Source organism: Callithrix jacchus, chromosome 18 (genome assembly GCF_049354715.1).
Source record: "Callithrix jacchus isolate 240 chromosome 18, calJac240_pri, whole genome shotgun sequence".
NCBI lineage: Eukaryota > Metazoa > Chordata > Mammalia > Primates > Cebidae > Callithrix > Callithrix jacchus.
Genome location: NC_133519.1, coordinates 5421332 through 5442959, shown reverse-complemented (window position 1 = coordinate 5442959; position 21628 = coordinate 5421332). Strand labels below are relative to the sequence as shown.

Below are 21628 nucleotides of genomic sequence, written 5' to 3'. Positions count from 1 at the left end.
AAGGCTTTGAAAATTTTGTTAAACCCAATATTTCTCAAATGGACCTCATAATCCTTTCCTCATATAATCTTTTTCCACAATTTCCATAATATTCCTTCAATGTCCATAAAAGCCACTTTGGAAAAGTCCAGATTTTCTGGTTCTATTAGCAGCTACTTACACGTTTTCTGAAGTTTGTATCCACTGCTTGCTTTTTTCAATGTCCATCAGTTATTCTATCTGGAAACAGTCTTAGAATCAGCTTCTAGCAGGCATTCTGCTTCCCACCTTTCATCCCAGAAGGTAGTACTCAACTGCTTTAACAAAAGAGAAACCCACGCTTAGAAGGTAAAGCCACTTACCCAAAGATAATTATTTGAATCCAGATTAAATTGGCTTCAGAACCTGTATTTGTATCTATTAGCCTGTACTTGGTCTTCTCTTTCTAGTTCAACTGTCTTCCAAGGAATAGATGGAGGAAACAAACTCTCAACTACTTGGGCGTCTCTGCAGAAGCCTTAAAGTTCTGTCAAATATTCAGCACAATAACTGCAACCGTTTAGATGATGTTTTTAAAATATTCTTTGATCCTCCCCTTCATGGAGTGGGGGCCATATCCCCCTTTTTTTTGAATTTGGGTAGGTTTACAGTCCAACAAAGTACAACAGATATGATGCCGTGAGACACTTGAGGCTATCGTAAAGTCCCTGTGGCTGTAGTGCTTGTTCTTGAAACCCTGAGTTGCCATACAAGAAATTCTAGTAGCCAGAGGCCTCCATACTGCAAGGCCATGTATAGGTGCGCCTGTTCACAGTCCCACCTGAGAGTACCTTCCAGCCTTCCTCACGAAAGAAACAGACATGAAACAAGGCCTTCTTGGACCTTACAGGTCAAACATCAGCCAGCTGAACACCACTAAGCAGCCTCTGTCAATGACACATGGAACAGAAGAATCACCTAGACAAACCTCACTCAAGTTCTTTACCCATGAAGTCATGATATAATGATACGGTTATTGTAAACCCCTATGACATGCTTACAACTGTTTGTTGCCTGCAACAGACAACTGAAACAACTCTGCAAATAAAATTAAATTCTCAGTAATTTTATAATCTTGTACTTATGGTTTCTTAGTAAAAATGTGATTTTCTTTATGAACATGTAAATTGACTAAGTGAGTTTCCTAATGTGAAAGGGTCTAAAAGGGAATCCCAACATGCTGACTGGCATTTTAGAATCTACATTTGAGGAATGACTGTCCATTGCCAATGTAACGTTTTAATATGACACGAAGTAGTGGAAGACAGTGGACCACAAGTCTGGGTTCTGGTCTTCTCTTTCTAGTTCAACTGTTTTCCAAGGAACAGATGAAGGAAAGAAACTCTCAGCTACTTTGATGTACCTGCAGAAGCCTGAAAGCTCTGTCAAATATTCAGAACAACAACTCTGTAACACTTTAGATGATCCCCTAAACACTTTAGATGATCCCCTAAACCTGCCTGACCAGTAGGTCCTACTCACGTTGAGTAGGACTACTTCTGCCACTTTCCAGCTATGAAACCTTTGTTAAATCATTTATCGGGAGGTACCAAGATGGCCGAATAAGAGGCGGCTCTGGAACATAGCTCCCAGCGAAAAAGATGCAGAAGCCGAGTGGTCTCCACAATTCCAAACAAGGTACCAGGTTTATTTTGTGGCTCTGGTTGGACAGCGGGTATAAACCAAATAGGGCAGGTTGAGGCAAGGCGGGGCACTGTCCCACCCAGGTGGTGCATGCAACTGACTGGAGGACTGGAGGATCTCCCCCTCTGGGACTTCAGTTCGGATACAGTGCTCCACTCAAGCCCTCTACAACCCACAGAGAAGGAGCTCTTCACTGGGCTGAAAATCCTCAGCAAGCTGCCTGAACAGGGCAGAACAGCAACTTCGGCTGGTACCAGGGCTGTCAGCATAGATCTAGATGGAAGCACTGGCTGATGCCAAGGAAGCCAAAAAGCCAGCGGGACAGAGCTGCCCACCCCCCAGAAAGAAGGGGAACTGAACACAGGCAAACAGGCCATACAGCAGGACAGGTCTCCCCCTACAAAACCTAGCAGGCTAAAAAACTCTCACTTCAGAGTTTCACACCCAGAACATCAGTTAGAGAGTGATCAGGAATGAACGAGCTTGGCAGGGAGACCGGCAGCCACCATTGCAGAACCTGGCCTAATTTTCCTGAGCAAATATAAGATGCAGGAAAAATATGCAGCAGCTCCATTGAATCCATGGCAGCCTAGCAGTGCCTCTGCAGGCAGACAAAGGAAAGGCCGCCTCCCCAAGCAGCTACCTGAGATCAAACCTGTAAAAATTCAAAAAGATAGGAAGAAATCAATGCAACAAGGATGAAAACATCAAAAACCAGAATGCTTCTCCCCCACCACGAGATCACAACTCCTCACCATTAAGGGAACACAGCAGGATGGAGAATGAATTTGATGAACTGACAGAAGCAGGCTTCAGAAGGTGAGTAATAACAAACTTCTCTGAATTAAAGGAACATGTTCTAACCCAATGCAAAGAAACTAAAAACCTTGAAAAAAGGTTAGATGAAATGCTTAATAGAATAACCAGCTTAGTGAAGAACATAAATGACTTGATGGAGCTGAAAAACACAGCACAAGAACTTCATGAAACATACATAAGTTTCAATAGCTGAACAGATCAAGCAGAAGAAGGGATATCAGAGATTGAAGATCAACTCAATGAAATAAAATAAGAAGGCAAGCAAAGGGAAAAAAGAGTGAAAAGAAATGAAGAAAACCTCCAAGATATATGGGATTATGTGAAAAGACCTAATCTATGCTTGATTGGTGTACCAGAAGAAGATAGGGAGAATGAATCCAAGCTGGAAAACACCCTTCAGGATATTATCCAGGAGAACTTCCCCAGCCTAGCAAGGCAGGCCAACATTCAAATACAGGAAATACAGAGAACACCACAATGATACTCCTCTAAAAGAGCAAGCACAAGGTGCATAATTGTCAGATTCACCAGGGTTGAAATGAAGGAAAAAGTCCTAAGCGCAGCCAGAGAGAGAGGTCTGGTCACTGACCCACAGAGGAAAGCCCACCAGACTCACAGCGGATGTCTCAGTAGAAACCCTACAAGCCAGAAGAGAATGGGGCCCAATATTCAACATCCTTAGAGAAAAGAACTTTCAACCCAGAATTTCATATCCAGCCAAACTAAGCTTCATAAGTGAAGGAGAAATAAAATCCTTTACAGACAAGCAATTCTTGAAAGATTTCATCAATACCAGACTTGCCCTACAAGAGCTTCGAAAGGAAGCACTAAACACAGAAAGGAAAAACCAGTTCCAGCCACTGCAAAAAAGAACCAAACAGCAAAGACCAATGATGCAATGAAGAAATAATGCCAACCAGAGGGCAAAACAACCAACCAGTTACAAAATGGCAGGATCAAATTTACAGATAACAATATTAACATTAAATGTAAACAGACTAAATGACCCAATCAAAAGACACAGACTGGCAAACTGGATAAAAAGACAAGAACAATCAGTGTGCTATATTCCGGAGACCTAACTCACGTGCAAAGACATACTACATAAATTCAAAAAAAAAAAAGGATGGAAGAAGATTTACCAAGCAGATGGAGAGCAAAGAAAAAGCAGGGGTGGCAATCCTACTCTCTGATAAAGTAGACTTTAAACCAACAAAAATCAAAAGAGACAAAGAAAAGCATTATATAATGGTGAAAGAATCAATAAAACAAGAAGAGCTAACTATTCTAAATACATATGCACCCAATACAGGAGCACCCAGATACATAAAGCAAGTTCTTAACAACCTACAAAGAGACTTAGACTCCCACACAATAATAGTGGGAGACTTTAACACTACACTGTCAATATTAGACAGATCAATGAAACAGAAAATCAACAATGAAATCCAGGACTTGAATGCAGATCTGGACCAAGCAACCCTAATAGACATTTACAGAACTCTCAACCCCAAATTCACAAAATATACATTCTTCTCAGCACCACATCACACTTACTCTAAATTGATCACATAATTGGAAGTAAATCACTCTTCAGCAAATGCAAAAGAACAGAAATCATAACAAACAGTCTCTCAGACCACAGCGCAATCAAATTAGAACTCAGGATTAAGAAACTAACTCAGAACTGCACAACTTCATAGAAACTGAACAACTGGCTCTTGAATGTTGACTGGATAAACAATGAAATGATAGCAGAAATAAACATGTTCTTCAAAACCAAGAAATAAGAGACAACATACCAGAATCTCTGGGATACATTTAAAGCAGTGTCTAGAGGGATATTCATAGCAATAAATGCCCACATGAGGAGCAAGAAAAGATCTAAAATCGACACCCTATCATCAAAATCGAAAGTGTTAGAGAAGCAAGATCAAAGAAACTCAAGCTGGCAGAAGACAAGAAATAACTAAGATCAGAGCAGAACTGAAGGAGATAAAGACACAAAAAATCCTTCAAAAAATCAACAAACCCAGGAGCTGGTTCTTTGAAAAGATCAACAAAATGGATAGACTGCTAGCCAGACTAATAAAACAAAAAAGAGAGAAGAATCAAATAGATGCAATAAAAAACAATAAAGGGGACATCACCACCAATTCCACAGAAATACAAACTACCATAAGAGATTACTACAAACAACTCTATGCACATAAACTAGTAAACCTAGAAGAAATGGACAAATTCCTGGACACGTGAACTCTTCCAAGACTAAACCAGGAAGAAGTTGAAACCCTGAATAGACTAATAACAAGGGCTGAAGCCTACCAATCTAAAAAAGTCCACATCCAGACAGCTTAACAGCTGAATTCTACCAGATGTACAAAGAGGAGCTGGTACCATATGTTCTGAAACTATTCCAAACAATACAAAAAGACGGAATCCTCCCCAACTCATTTTATGAGACCAACATCATCCTGATATGAAAACTGGGCAGAGACTCAACTGAAAAAGAAAATTTCAGGCCAATATCCATGATGAACATAGATGCAAAAATCTTCAATAAAATACTGGCAAACCAAAGGAAACAGCAAATAAAAAAGCTTATTCATCATAATCAAGTAGGCTTCATCCTCAGGATGCAGGGCTGGTTCAATATATGCAAGTCTATAAATATAATCCATCATATAAACAGAACCAAAGACAAAAACCACATGATTATCTCAATAGATGCAGAGAAGGCCTTCAACAAAATCCAACAGCCCTTTATGCTAAAAACTCTCAATAAACTAGGTGTCAATGGAACATATCTCAAAATAATAAAAGCTATTTACGACAAACCCACAGCCAATATCATACTGAATGGGCAAAAACTGGAAGCATTCCCTTTGAAATCTGGCACTAGACAAGGATGCCCTCTCTCACCATTCCTATTCAATATAGTATTGGAAGCTCTAGCCAGAGCAATCAGGCAAGAGAAAGAAATAAAGGGTATTCAATTAGGAAAGGAGGAAGTCAAATTGCCTCTATTTGCAGATGACATGATTGTATATTTAGAAGACCCCATCGTCTCAGCCCCAAATCTCCTGAAACTGATAAGCAACTTCAGCAGTCTCAGGATACAAAATCAATGTGCAAAAATCACAAGCATTTCTATACACCAATAACAGACTGAAAGAGAGCCAAATCAAGAACGAACTGCCATTCACAATTGCTACAGAGAGAATAAAATACCTAGGAATACAACTAACAAAGGATGTAAAGGTCCTCTTCAAGGAGAACTACAAACCACTGCTCAAGGAAATAAGAGAGGACACAGATAGAAAAACATTCCATGGTCATGGCTGGAAAGAATCAATATCGTGAAAATGGTCATACTGCCCTAAGTAATTTATAGATTCAATGTTATCCCCATCAAGCTACCAATGACCCTCTTCACAAAACTGGAAAAAAACCACTTCAGACTTCATATGGAACCAAAAGAGAGCCTGCATAGCCAAAACAATCCTAAGCAAAAAGAACAAAGCTGGAAGCATCATGCTGCCTGAGTTCAAACTATACTACTAGGCCACAGTAATGAAAACAGCATGCTACTAGTACCAAAACAGAGATATAGACCAATGGAACAGAACAGAGGCCTCAGAAGCAACACCACACATCTACAATCACCTGATGTTTGACAGACATGACAAAAACAAGCAATGGGGAAAGGATTCCCTGTTCAATAAATGGTGTTGGGAAAACTGGCTAGCCATGTGCAGAAAGCAGAAACTGGACCCCTTTCTGACACCCTACACTAAAATTAACTACAGATGGATTAAAGATCTAAACATAAGACCTAATACCATAAAAACTCTAGAATAAAACCTAGGCAAAACCATTCAGGACATAGGCATAGGCAAGGACTTCATGATTAAAACACCAAGAGCACTGGCAACAAAAGCCAAAATAGACAAATGGGATCTAATTAAACTCTAGAGCTTCTGTACAGCCAAAGAAACAATCATTAGAGTGAACCAGCAACCAACAGAATGGGAACAAATTTTTGCAATCTACCCATTTGACAAAGGGCTAATATCCAGACTCTACAAAGAACTAAAACAGATGTACAAGAAAAAAAAACCCATTCAAAAGTAGGCAAAGGACATGAACAGATGCTTTTCAAAAGAAGACATGTATGAGGCCAACAAACATATGAAAAAATGCTCATCATCACTGGTCATTAGAGAAATGCAAATGAAAACCACATTGAGATACCATCTCACAACAGTTAGAATGGCGATCATTAAAAAATCTGGAGACAACAGATGCTGGAGAGGATGTGGAGAAATAGGAACACTTTTACAGTGTTCGTGGGAATGTAAATTAATGCACCCATTGTGGAAGACAGTGTGACAATTCCTCAAGGACCTAGAAATAGAAATTCCATTTGACCCAGCAATCCCGTTATTGGGTATATACTATACCCAAAGAATTATAAAGTGTTCTATTATAAAGACACATGCACACATATGTTCATTGTGGCACTGTTTACAATAGCAAAGACTTGGAACCAACCCAAATGTCCATCAATGATATACTGGATAAAGAAAATCTGGCATATATACACCATGGAATACTACAGAGCCATAAAAAACAATGAGTTCAAGTCCTTCATAGGGACATGGATGAATCTGGAAATCCTCATTCTCAGCAAACTGACACAAGAACAGAAAACCAAACACCACATGTTCTCACTCATAGGCGGATGTTGAACAATGAGAACACACGTAGACACAGGGAAGGGTGCATCATACACTGTGGTCAGCTTGGGGGGCTTGCGGGGGACAGCAGGGAGTGGGGAGGGTGGGGAAGGATAACGTGGGGAGAAATGCCAGATACAGGTGATGGGGGGATGAAGGTGGTAAATCACCTTGCCATGTATGTACCGATGCAACAATCCTGCATGATCTGCACATGTACCCCAGAACCTAAAGCACAATAAAAAATAAAAATTATAAAATAAAAATAAATCATTTATCTTCTCTCAGCCACGGTTTTGTCATCTATAAAACAAAATAATAGTATTCTGTCCTAGTTACCTAATATGGTGGTAGAAAAGAGCAAATGAAATAATGAGCATGAACATGGCTGTAAATGTAAAGTACAATGCAAGTGCATGGACTTAGTACTGTCATGTGATGTTAACCACTATGAAATTTTAACAATGGTTTCCATGTTGTCAGCTCCCGTGGCAGCATCTCTAACCTCACCTTTTTCATCCCCTGGGCAGCGACATTTGTCACTGGTGACCAGTCCGTCTCTAAGTACCTCCTTTTTTTTCTCTCTTTCTTTCTTTATATGACTTGCACTCTGTTGCCCAGGCTGGAGTGCAAGGGCACAATCTCAGCTCACTGCAACCTCCGCCTTCCCAGTAGCTAGGACTACCACGAGGTGCCACCACGCCCAGCTAATTTTTGTATTTTCAGTAGAGACAGGGTTTCACCATGTTAGCCAGGCTGGTCTCAAACTCCTGACCTCAGGTGATCTGCCCACCCCAGCCTCCCACAGTGGTGGGATTACAGACATGAGCCACCGCGCCCGGCCATCCTTGGCTTTCTTGACACTTGGTCTCTTCCCAGCTCAAAAGTCAATCTTTTGTTGTATTTGCACATCTGTCATCTTCTATCAAACCTGTTAATATTGGAACAACCCAATGCTTGGTCCAGTGGCCCTCCATTATTCTCCATGTGTATTCTCTCCCCTAAGAGATCTCCTCTATTAAATAGCAACTATATTCTGATAATTCTCAAAAGCATGTTCCAACTTCGGCTTCTCCACTGAACTCCAGACTTACATATCCAACTGCATGGACAACGTTGCCACTTGGCTGTCTGAAAACTAGCTGGTACTTAAATGGGAACTATTGATTCTCTCCTGCTGCCTAAAATAAACTAGTTCCAGTTTTTGACATCTCCATAAATTGAACTTACAGTCATGGCCCCTGGATATTATTGCACAACTTGTAAAGGATGCAACCTACACAGAACCCCATGGTAGCCCTACTTTAATTCATTGAATTGCTCACACCAAAAGCACTGGAATTATTCCTGAGTTCTCTCATAACCTGCGCATTGGCATAACTAAATTCTCTGAACAACTCTGCTGCCATCCTAGTTCAAGCTATCAACTTCATCCTGGGCCAGTGCAACACTTCACAAACTGGCTTCCCACTGATACCATTGTCCCTCTTAACAGCCATTGTCCACCCAGCAGTAAGAAAAACTTTTATTACAAAAGAGATCATGCTTTTTTTGGTGGCTCAAAATCCTCCAGTGGTTTCCTGGTACACTCAAAATAAGACCCAAACTCATCTTGGCCTGCAAGACCTATCACAGCCTGGCCCCAGTCAACTCAGCAGCCACATCCCATGGCACTGTTCCCTCAGTCACTCTATTCATCCTGGCCACTTTCTGCCCCTTGAATATGACACATCACCATATGTTTTGACAATACATTCTAGAGCTAGCCAAGAATAGAGGGAAAAAATGAAAGTAGTATACCTTCACGTTACTGAAGTTCCTTTTGTATCTGTCTCGCTTCTGGAAGAGGGAAGCTGCCAATGGTGAAACTTCCAGACCCATCTGGGACATGCACTCTGTTTCTCTAAATAAGATTAATATCTGAGGATCAAAGTTTACAAACAATTCCCCTGTGCCTGGAGTCTTCACCAATAATGAAGCCTCAAGACCTACATGAATTTCTTCAATCTGTGGGAAGAAACCAACATTACTGCTATTAGAAAGTCTAATGCTTACAGAATATCTAGTTCAGCTATCTCTGGGAATAAGGATCATTAAGTGTTCTTCCATGGATTTGAGCTTCCTAAACTAAGGGCAATAAGATCACTGACCCTTCTCCTAAATCCAGTCTCGTAAAACAATCTTCAAGTTCTTGGTGTTGATGTTGGGCAGTCAGTTCAATCAAACCTTTTAGTCAGGCAGGGCACGGTAGCTCATGCCTATAATCCCAGCACTTCGGGAGGCCAAGGCAGGCAGATCACTGGAGGGCAGGAGTTCGAGACCAGCCTGACCAACAGGGAGAAACCCCATCTCTACGAAAAATACAAAATGGGCCGGGCATAGTGGTGCATGCCTGTAATCAATCCCAGCTACTTGGGAGGCTGAGGCAGGAGAATTACTTGAACCCAGGAGGCAGTGATTGCAGTGAGCCAAAATCAAGCCATTGCACTCCAGCCTAGGCAACAAAAGTGAAACTACATCTCAAAAAAACACCTTTTGGTTATGACTCTCACACTGATAAATAAGTAGACACTGTAACAGTAGTGATCTCAAAAGCCATTTAGCTACCTGACACCTTCATGCCTATTCTATCATTCTTCCCAAATAAAAGTTCCGTAAAACCTCCTAAACTCAGTTTTTAGTTATCTAGAAAAACAACAAACACAGCTATGGAAACATCACATCCTGCCAACCTACAAAGAAATACGTGTATTGGTAGGATATGCTATGGTTACATACCAGTGTTACAACCAAAGAAAATTTAAGACTTTGTTTAACAGATGTACTTGTGTTTAATGACACATTTAGGATCTGACTGATTTTGTTTTTTAGATGGAGTCTTGCTCTGTCACCAGGGTGGAGTGCAGTGGCACAATCTCAGCTCACTGCAAACTCTGCCTCCTGGGTTCAAGCAGTTCTTCCCCCTCAGCCTCCCGGGTAGCTGAGACTACAGGTATGTGCCACCATACCCGGCTAATTTTTGTATTTTTAGTAGAGATGGGGTTTCACCATGTTGACCAGGATGGTCTCGAACTCTTGACCTCATGATCCACCTGCCTCGGCCTCCCAAAGTGCTGGGATTACAGACATGAATCAGAGTCACCGTGCCTGGCTGGATCTGACTGAATTTTAAAAAGGAAGCTATCCTAATAGATTGGGCATAGGAACCAATAAACAAGATCTTCTCACTTTGGAGTTTGTAAATTACACTTTCTAATTTACACTTTGGAGTTTATAAATTAAATAAAAATGGGGTTTTGTTACCTGGCTTGTGGTTTTTTCTTTTTTCAAATTTAATTACTTTTCTTTGTGGACATATTACACTCTTTGATTGCTTAGATTCAACCCAACTACCTTACAAAATACCTACAAATCCAGCTTTCTACAGAAATAACACTGTGAAATGCTAAGGAGGGGTTCCCATGATTCCAACAATGGGAAGAGTATAAATGCAGGGACTCACCTGCCGAAGCCACGCCCTGTGGAAGAGGACCTCAAACTCCAGGAGGACTTTGGCCATCCTATTGTAACTGCGAATTATAGGTTTGGCTTCTGCTGTGCTTAGCACAGCTGGGTGCTGCTGGAAAAGCTGCAGGGGCTGCCGAATCCTATGGAAGAGCTGGCGGGCCCACAGGATCTTCCCAGCGATGGGAGGCTGGTTTCGAGCCAGAGGAGGATCGTATTTCTGCTTTGTATATAGCTTTGAAATCGTATCAATGTCAGCCCCATAGTTCTCAAGGATAAGTCGATATTTGTCATCAATACCAAGATTAGGTATATTCAATCTGATATTTTAAAAATAGTTAAAAGCTTGAATTAATGGAATAAAATAAAATAAATACACAATAAAAATATCTGGTAATCTCATTAATATTTATTTTAAAACAAATGCTAATGAAGAATGAGACATTTGTGTGGAATATTAAAAGAATAAAAATAAAACTCATCCATAAAATGTAGGCAAAACTATTTACTTGGAAAGACTATTTTCAAATTGCCTATACATTAGGAAATATTACTATAGGCAGTCACAAGGTACATCAAAGCTAAGAGTATTCTCTATTTCAAGAAATAAAATAAATCCTGAATCCTTAAGAGGATTAATCCTCTGAAAAACTTAAAAACTGTGACCTCAAATTGTCGACAGAAGTTTTGCTTTCCATTGGAATATGAAATAATAATAATATTAATAACAACAATAAAAGCTAAACTATCCTAATTTTAGGTAATAGAAAATTTCTTGAAACTTTTACCTTTCAAATTTCTTCAACATTCTTAGAGCTTGATTTGTGTTTTGAATCTTTTCAAATGTAACATCCATGAACTTCTGCAACTCATTCTAAAACAGAATAAAATCTAATGATGAACAATAAAATAGCACTGGGAATTTCCTGTTTAGTAACAAGATAAAGGAACTTTCCATTCTGTGCAAACACATGATATGGAAGAAAATGTAACTGAAAATTGAATGAGCTTAAAAGAAAAATAAATGCCCAGAAGCCAGAAGCAAAGAGAGACTTGAAAGCCAGGGCAGCCACGGAGCTGGCACCACAGCAGCTTCCATGGGTATTGGGCCAGACACAGAGCCCGGGGGTGGCAGGGGGGGCTTTATCACAATATGGAGAGAAGGGCTGTGGGGTCCTAACACTCTCAACAGATCCTGTGGAAAGCCAGGATCTTTGAAGCGCTGCCCAGTACACACAAAGGGAATTGAGTCACAAGTTGGGAAAGCTGCAAAGAGGCTTGACATCTGCCCAAACCCTTAAATAGATGGGAAAAACTCACCCTACAATAGAGTTCTCATACTTTCTCACCACAGCTACTCACTTCTACCACTGTAATGCCAAAGCACCCATGGACAGTGTACAAATAAATGGGCAAAGCACTCTTTGGCTCTTGGCCATAGTTTGCTGATCCCTGCCCTAGAGGAACTGAAATCCCACATCTGTGCCACACCTAGATAAGGGGTCCAAGTTTAAACTACACATGAAATAAAAGGGATATAACCCAAGACATTGACATAAAAGTTTGTCTGGGAAGGTAAAACTACTAAGACCCAAGCAGAATTCATGAAAAGCCACTCTATAGAAACACTTTGAAAGGCCAGGACCAAAAGATTCCTACCAGAAAAAAAAATAAATACATAACTTCTAAAGAAGCTCAAAAGGTTTTTGAAAATCCCATGAGAAAATGATCTTTGAGAGAGGAGGAGTAGAATACAGAAACATAATTAGTAACCAAGTACTAGAAATGATATAGCAGTCTGAAGGAGACTATGAAATAAATATATTTAAAGTTGGTAAAGAGTAAAGAAGAAACAGAAACCATAGAAAGAACAGAACAGTATAAAATAAGAGCACTCAGATATTTAAAAATAAAACTTACACATATACAGGGGAACATAATTATAATTCAAAATATAATAGATGCAAATTATATACACCTGAAAAGAAAAAGGATGAATGGCAAGACAGTTCTCAAATAAAATCACCCAAAGTATAGCAGAGAAATAAAGAAATGGAAAAATACAAAAAAAAGAAAAGATGTTAACAAACATGGAAGACAGAAAAAGATGTAACATATGGCTTGTCTACTGGAAATCCTGAAAGAAGAAGGTATTTAAAATGAAAAAGGCTGAGTATTTTCCATAGTTAAAAAAAACTTAGTCCTCAAATGGAGGAAGCACACCAAATTCTGAACAAGAGAAGTATTTTTTAACCACACCTACAACTCACATAGAGTTTCCAAAGGTAAAGAGAAAAACAATACTACAAGCAAAAAAATTATATTAATATTAAAAGAGAAAAATAATATTAAAATCACAAAAGGGAGAAATCAAATTATCTATCAAGAAATGACTATTTGATAACAAATACCTCATTCAGAACAGCAGACGCCAAAAATCAAAGAAAAAATGTCTTCTGACTGCTGAAGGAAAATAACATCCAAACTAAAATCACATGTAAAATGAGAACTAATATTCAAGATTGAGGGCAACTTTATAGGCATTTGAGGGTAAAGACTGGAAGAGTTTGCCATTAACAGACTCTTATTAAAATAAAACTAAAAGATATACTTCTTTTGGGAGGCCGAGGCGGATGGATCACAAGGTCAAGAGATCAAGACCATCCTGGTCAACATGATGAAACCCCGTCTCTACTAAAAATACAAAAATTAGCTGGGCGTGGTGGCGCACGCCTGTAGTCCTAGCTACTTGGGAGGCTGAGGCAGGAGAATTGCTTGAACCCAGGAGGCAGAGGTTGCAGTGAGCCGAGATTGCACCACTGCACTCCAGCCTGGGTAACAAGAGTGAAACTCCATCTCAAAAAATAAAAAATAAAAAAAGAATGATAAATGAACCCAAAAAGAGGGAAAGATACAATTAGAGTACTAATGAGATCTAATAATAAGCAAAGCAATCTGTAAACATGTTGCTAAATCTAAATAATTATTAGTAACAACAAGTATAAAAAGTTTAACAGCAAAGATAAAACTAAAATTCAAGACAACCATAGCATGAATGAGAGGTGGGCTGATTAAAAAATTAATTTTAAACTTTTTAAAGTCAGGTATATATGCTAAAGCCACTAAAAACATAAATATAACATTAAAAATATAAGTAGAAGAGAAATAAAGAGAACAACAAAATTTAATCAACAAAATATAAAACAGAAAAAGTCAAAGAAAAAGCTCGCCTCATTGAAAATTCAAAATAGATTGTAGAAGTAATTGTACCTATACTAGAAACCACAGCCAATGTAAATGGCTTAAACTTGCAATTAAAGGAGAGTCTCAGCTATTTTTATATGTACATACATAAATCATATATAGTGATATAGATCATATATATTTACATATGATTATATATGATATTATATAAAAATTATAGATATATGGATTTAATATATATGTGAATTATATATATACATGTGTTGAATAATATATAAGAATGTTATATATATAAATTATAGACATGTGGATTTTATATATATATGGATTCTATGTATGTGGATTATGTGTGTGTGTGTGTATTATATGTATATAATCTAACCACTGCTCTTTTAAGAAACAGTAGGCCAGATACAGTGGCTCACACCTTCAATCCCAGCATATTGGGAGGCCAACGGGGGCAGATCCCTTGAGCCCAGAAGTTAGAAACCAGCCTAGGCAACATGCCAAAATCCTGTCTCTACAAAAAATATAAAATTTAGCTGGGCATGATGGCGTGCACCTGTAGTCTCAGATACTCAGGAGACTGAGGTGGGATGATGGTTTGAGCCCAGATCTTACCACTGCCCTCCAGCCTGGGTGACAGAGCAAGACCCTGTCTCAAAAAAAAAAAAAAAAGGAAGTGGTGGTCTGGATATTGCCAACTGGTTGTCTTACCATGTTACTTCTGACCTCACATTATCTGAAATCAAACCCATTTAGGTACTAATTCTTATTGCATTTCAAACTAGTCTCCTCATTTTACTACTACAATGCCAACTTGTCTCTTCAAGTTGGCAAAGACTTAAAACTTCTGACTAGTAAGTTGAAAAAAAGTTGCTGACTTTTCTTGAAGCATGAAATATAAAATAAGGAAATCATTTTTCTATGTTTTATTTAACTAAATTTAGATTTTAATTATAGCTCTGCACGAAATCTTAGGATGCACAAATAATAAGTTGTGCTTAGTCTTTTGGAGCAATTTTTTGGAGGGAGGTTCAAAGTTACATAATAGTATAAGATGTGTAATGTTCTCAGGAGAACCCATAAAGACCCTTTCAGACAACATATTTGAGGGGTTCATGAAAGGGATTTTTAAATCTTTGATATTTAAATCATTTTTTTACAACACATTTTTACTCTTTGATTAATCTCATTCTGAGATGGAGCTATTGGTGGGTGGGGCGGGGGGGGGGGTAAGCTGCAAACCTCCTGCCCGATCCAACAAAGCTCCAAAGCTGAAGGATCTGGAAGCCTATTACAAGACTTCCTTGCCCACAATAGTTCCGGCTACTTTTACTGGAAGTATATGTATTTTTAAAGTGACATTATTTCTTCTGCTACATCCACATCTTAGGATGAAAAATGTTCCTGCATTAGAAAAACAGTACAGTTAGCCTACCTAAATGAGTATCTAAATGTTTTCACTCAATAAAAAATCTCTATGTATAAGTTACACAAAACCGAAACATTTATAACCCTTCCACTGCCTCCCTCTCCTTCAGACACCAGCAAATCTCTACTGAGCCCTAACACTGTTACCTGGTTTTTCTTACCTTTCTAACCCTATGGCTTCGCAAAGGCCTGGGCTGAACTGTCTGTGAACATGTAGGAACTAGAATTAATTTTCTTGTTCTGAGCCTTGGTCCATTCTTACAGTCTATGGGGGCTGGTTTATGGAATCTTCACACTTATCTTCCCTTTAGTTCTGGGGTCTCAGCTCCTACTCAGTTTTCCCTTAACTCAGCTTGCCACTCAACACCCATCCTCTACTAAGCAATGCCTTCTCTATCTGCTGGGATCAGCATGCTTCTAGACTTCCAACAGCCCACTTGGTTCCAACACGCTGCCTTCTTTGACCTGTGAGTACCAGCATGAACCCTAAATCTGGAGAGGATTCCAGGCTCTGATCCCTTTGACGGGCAGCCATGGACATCACCCTAATCCAAGTCACTCAGGAGTCTTTCACTTGAGATGCTACAGTTGTTGAGTCTCTCCAAGACTCCTGGACTCATCACCACCCTCACTCCATCCAGAGTTGTGGGAAGGTAAGTATCTTTGCCACAGCTTTATCAAGACAAGGGCTGAATTCATGAGAGTGGGTGAGTATTTAAAGGAGAGGCTGCAGAACAATTAGTTAAGAGAAAGAGAATGGACAAAGGAATAAGGAAGTCTAAGTAAAAGAAAAACTCATCGGCAAAAAAGTCAGAAGTGAACAATTTTTAGATGGAAGGCAAGACAGATAATAGTGTGGAATTTCTTTTAAGAAGGCTGAGTAGAATGGGAACTAATATAGTAGTCCCCTTTTATCCTCAGGAATATGTTCCAAAACCCCCAGTGAGTGACTGAAACCAAAGACAGCACCAAACCCTATATACACCATGCTTTGCCCTATACATACAAACATAATAATGTTTAATTTACAAAATAGGCACAGTAAGAGATTCGCAACAATAACTAATCATAAACTAGCACGATTTTAACAACATACTGCAATAAAAGTTATGTGAATGTGCCCTCTCTCAAAACATCTTATTGTACGATACTCACCTATTTTCAGACCACAGTTGATCATGGGTAATTGAAACCACGGAAAGTAAAACCACACAAACATCTTTCCAGCATCAAGCACAGCCTCCTCTCTGAAGCCTAACCCCAGCCAAGCAGAAGTATCAGATTAGCTTTTCCTAGGTTCACAAGATCAGATTCTACGTAACGTTTTACAGACCTGATCTCCCTATACATCTCTGTAGGACTTGAGCTATATCTCTTTACTTCTGAATCCTGACTTTTTGACATAATATCAGAATAGTATTCTTTCATAACTAGCCATTTTAGCCCCATCTGCCCTTTTTTAATGCTACATTCATTACTCATATGTGCTTATATTTTAATCATTTCACCGTCTGCCTCCTGTCTCACTATGAGCTGCGAGAGCACATCTACTTCATTTATTTCTATATTTATAACCTGCAGCATAGACACCCAGACATAATTGCCATATAGCAAATGTCTGTTTCATTGCAATAAATCTACATCTTCTTATTAATATATAGGAATAAAACATAATCCCTGCATTCAAGGTGCTCACCATCTATGTTCCACATAAAAGTTACGTCAGTAACACATGGTCAAACACGGCTGGGAAACACAGGGGAACATCAGAACTTGCCATTCTCCATCAATTTCTAACAAAAAGAGACCAAGATCCACTGTCCTTAGGTCTGAATCTGCCCCCAAAAAAAGTCATTGCTTAAATTATTACAGGCACTCTCCCTTCCCATCTGCTGCATGGCACAATGGTTAAAAAGTTGAATTCTAAAGCCAGAATGCCTAGGTTCCACCTCTTGTTATGTCTGTGACTTTGGGCAAGCCACTTCACCTCACTGTGTCCCAAATTACCCCTCTGCAAAATGAGCGGAATAAGAGCACCCACTTTATAGGATTATTATAATTATTAAATGGATTAGCACATACCAGGTGCTTAGAACAGTGCCTGACACATAGGATTAGCTAGCTTCGTTTACGACTCATTCTAACATTGAACTCATTCCTCCAAAGGTGTCTCAGAGCTCCTTTTACTTTGAAGTGCACAAATTTAATGCAAACCAAAAACTCTGGGAAAGAAATAGAGTGGCTATGTTCCTCTTTTAGTCAGAAAGATATACATTTGCACCTCATTGGAATGAAAAAATGTCCACATATTCATTATGGTAGATACCTGCCCGGTGTCTCCCCATCTTACCCTCTCTGACTCCCCTTTCCTGATAATCAACATTCCCAATGACCCAGTGGATCCCACCCCGCCAGTGTCTAGCACAAGATCTCACAGTTGAGAGGTGCAGGACCAGGCACCTCACCAGAACTGGCTAGCCCAAGCCCTTCCCAGGAATCTGTAGCCTGCCTGGTCCTGTGAAACAGTCTCAGCTGCTGATGCCATAAACTGCTCATATGAGCTGCAAGGCATGATGGCTAGTCTACAGTGAGCAGGGAAAGAAGGAAGAGAGGAAGGGGTTGCAAGACCAAGAGAGGGTCCAGGTATTGAGCAGTCCCACCATTTCTAAGGCCAGTGGCAGGCCTGCCTTGGAATCTGACAGACATTGCTGACCATTTGCCCGAGCCGCCTCTGGTCATAATCATTGCTACACAGTGACAAATGGAAATAAGTGTCTATATTCTAATCACACTGCAATGTTCAACAGAAGGTGAAAGTTAACTCTCTAAGAACTTCAATGGAAGACGTGTAGAAGTCTGATCCACATCATTAGCCAAAGCTATATTTATGACCCTTTAATCCATGAAAAACAGCCTTCAATTATTAATCTGAAATCACAAAACACAGGCTGAGGTTGCTATCGGTCACCTCCATGATGAAGGCACCTCTGCCTTCTGAATGGGTAATGATTAACAGCATTATACAGAAAGGAAAAAATAAACACATGACTGTCAACAGGAATTTTATTATACAACCTACATGAAGGTCACTAGTCTGCTTGCAAAACTCTTCATAATCTTGGTCAAAATCCATTTTCCGCTGGTCTAAGAAATTATATTCCTTTTTCTTTATGGTTGCCACAATGTCCTGAAATATTATGAGATAAATTAGATAATATTTCAATATTCTTATATTACCTAACTAAATAAGACCCTTAAATGTAGAGCCTATAAAACAATTGCCAAAAAAATCCGTTTAAAGGAAGGCTTATTTTTTTACTCACATTGTTTCATGCTTATTATTTTACAGGCAGTATAAGGCAGCCATACGCATTCAAAGAAATCACTTGGAAAGCATTTTCATGTTTTATGTATTTTTGAAAAAATAAAATAAAAACCACATCTGAAAATTGGGAAAGGATTTTTTTTTCACTAAAATTGTATTGTTAGCCATATCTAAAATACCCTTTTAAAGCCCAGTGAATAATTTACTAAAATATTTTGTTGAAAAGTTTAAATCTTCTCAGAAAATAAATAAGGCTTTCACAGAACACAAACGATATCGGAAGAAAATAATTATGTTATATCTATAGACAAGTTACTATCTTCCAAGCCACAAATCTCTTAAAAATGTCAGACCAGAATCCACCACTTAAAACCCCTCTAGAATTAATTGCTTTCTACTGCCCCGCAAAGCTGCAGCCTGTGACTAGAAAAGCACAACGAGGAAGTTCATCTCCTTGAAAATACTATTATCGGAAGCCTTGTTTGCTTTGAATAATGAACTATAATACTCTGTGATTCTTCTTAACCAGGCACTAAGCCATTCTCAAACTCAGGTGCCCACATTGTTGACAGAGGCATATAATTTTTATGAAGAATTTTGGGCCCCCTTCTACGATCTCCTCTTCAAAGTCACTTCCATTTAAACATCACATCTCTCAATAGACAGAAGTGTATAAATGGCATAACTTTTTGAATCAAGTTTACTAGATAAAACAACCTATTCTTTCATGCTGCATAACTACAAAATTAGTTCTATTTAGAAACTGTGTGTATATATATGTTTTTATATAACATTATATATATGTATGTGTGCATGAAATGTTATATAAAATATACACACACAATATATATATATATATGCATGGAATGATACAATGGCTAGGATTTACAGTGCTGATATTTCTTAAAATCAAAAGAATCAAAGTGTATGTGTATGTATATATACATATACATATAGAAGTAGCTTTTCCATGCTTCTTTTAGACATTTTATATAACACTCTATGTGTGTGTATGTATATGTATATACATATGTATATGTGTATGTATATGTATATATGTGTGTGTGTATATATATTTAAATACATAAACACACATATAGTATTATATTTTTAGGGACAGGGATGAATCTGGAAACCAGCATTCTCAGCAAACTGACACAAGAACAGAAAACCACATACTGCATATTTTCACTCATAGGCGGGTGATGAACAATGAGAACACATGGGCACAGGGAGGGAAACATCTCACACTGGAGTAGGTTAGGAGGTGGGGAGCCAGGGGAGGGAAGGGACAGGAGGGTGGGGGGTTGGGGAAGGATAACACCAGGAGAAATGTCTGATGTGGGAGACAGGGGGATGGAGACAGCAAACCACCACGGCATATGTGTACCTATGCAACAATCCTGCAGGATGAGCACATGTACCCCAGAGCTTAAAGTACAATAAAAAAACTAATAATAAAATGTCTAAAAGAAGTATGGAAAAGCTACATTACCACATTTTGATGTAGCAATTTTAAAGATTTGGGGATTTGAGAAAATCCTGCTCTGTGATTGGATTTAATGGTCACTTAAGATTATTAAGTTAAATAGGAAATGATTGTGACCTTTATACCAACTACTCAAGTTCAATCTACTTAATTATTTTCTTGATAAATATTTCTTGCACACCTATTATGTGGCAATAAACTTTAAAGGTTTCCTGCTATATAAAGGTCTTTTTCTTTTTCTCTCCCAAAACTTGGTATACTTAATGAAAAAGATTCCTTATGTTAGGCTAAACTGTTAGAGTACAAAAATTAGTGTGTAAATAACAAAGACTTGGAACCAACCCAAATGCCCATCAATGTTAGACTGGATAAAGAAAATGTGGTACATATATACCATAGAATACTATGCAGCCATAAAAAAGGATGAGTTCACGTCCTTTGCAGGGACATGGATGAAGCTGGAAGCCATCATTCTCAGCAAACTAACCCAATAACAGAAAACCAAACACTGCATGTTCTCACTCATAAGTGAGAGTTGAACAACGAGAACACATGGACACAGGGAGGGGAACATCACATTCTGGGGACTGTCGGCAGGTGGGGGCTAGGGGGGAGATAGCATTATGAGAAATACCTAATGTAGATGACGGGGTGATGGATGCAGCCACCCACCATGGCACATGTATTCCTATGTAACAAATCTGCACCTGCATGTTCTGCATATGTACCCCAGAACTTAAAGTACAATTTAAAAAAATTAGTGAGTAGTGGTTAATTATATGATCCTTTTCAAATTCAAATACAAAAAAAATTTAAGATTTAGTGTCACTGTTCCCCAAAAAAGAAAAAAAATTGAATATGTCTACATTAAGAATTCAAAGCAAACTGTTTATAAATTGTATTTCTAAAATCTTCAAGATGTTATTAGGTCATCATGTCTACTTTCAAAACTAAAGTTAGTCACACAGATACCATCACAAGATAAAGCAGTTAAAAATCAAAATAATCAGGGAAGTCCGATCTAGAATAAAATCAGGTCCTTTCTATTTTTTAATATGGGTCCAAATAAAATACTTAAATGCAGAAATAATTTAGTGCCATGCAATGCCTGGTGTCAACTAGTGCCTGACACAGTGTAGTCTTCATTAAATATTTCTTGCATGAATAAATGAAATAAGTTACATTTAAGCATTTTCCCTGTACTACTAATGAAAATGCTTTTTTAATGGTGATTAATTTTAGACTATTGGGAAGTCATTCTTATAACCACAAACCTGAAAAGAAGATATTAGAACCATTACACAATTCTCAAATAAATCTAATTTCTTTATTGTTAGAGGACATGAGGTTATTTATATTACATTCCAAACTGATGATTTGAATCATTCTCAACACCGTTGTTTGCATAAAATATTGAAGTTTAGTTGTGGATTATGGTAGAAAATACAGCTT

General features: G+C 38.5%; 1 protein-coding gene and 1 long non-coding RNA gene across 4 annotated transcripts in view; both read right to left on the bottom strand.

The window, feature by feature from the left end:
* LOC128931288 (uncharacterized) overlaps positions 1-21628 on the bottom strand; it is a 685153-nt gene that overhangs the window by 382582 nt on the left and 280943 nt on the right. The window lies entirely within an intron of this gene.
* LOC128928084 (dynein axonemal heavy chain 5-like) overlaps positions 1-21628 on the bottom strand; it is a 62027-nt gene that overhangs the window by 4345 nt on the left and 36054 nt on the right. The window contains exons 8-13 of one of the 2 annotated variants that reach the window (XM_078355233.1): positions 18442-18549; positions 11513-11598; positions 10723-11044; positions 9021-9227; positions 7391-7448; positions 161-293 (exon numbers count right to left, since the gene is read on the bottom strand). In XM_078355233.1, the coding sequence (XP_078211359.1) occupies positions 271-293; positions 7391-7448; positions 9021-9227; positions 10723-11044; positions 11513-11598; positions 18442-18549 (804 nt within the window). In that variant the 3' untranslated portion in view covers positions 161-270. The remainder of the gene's footprint in view (positions 1-160; positions 294-7390; positions 7449-9020; positions 9228-10722; positions 11045-11512; positions 11599-18441; positions 18550-21628) is intronic. The other variant, XM_078355234.1, reaches the window with a different exon arrangement.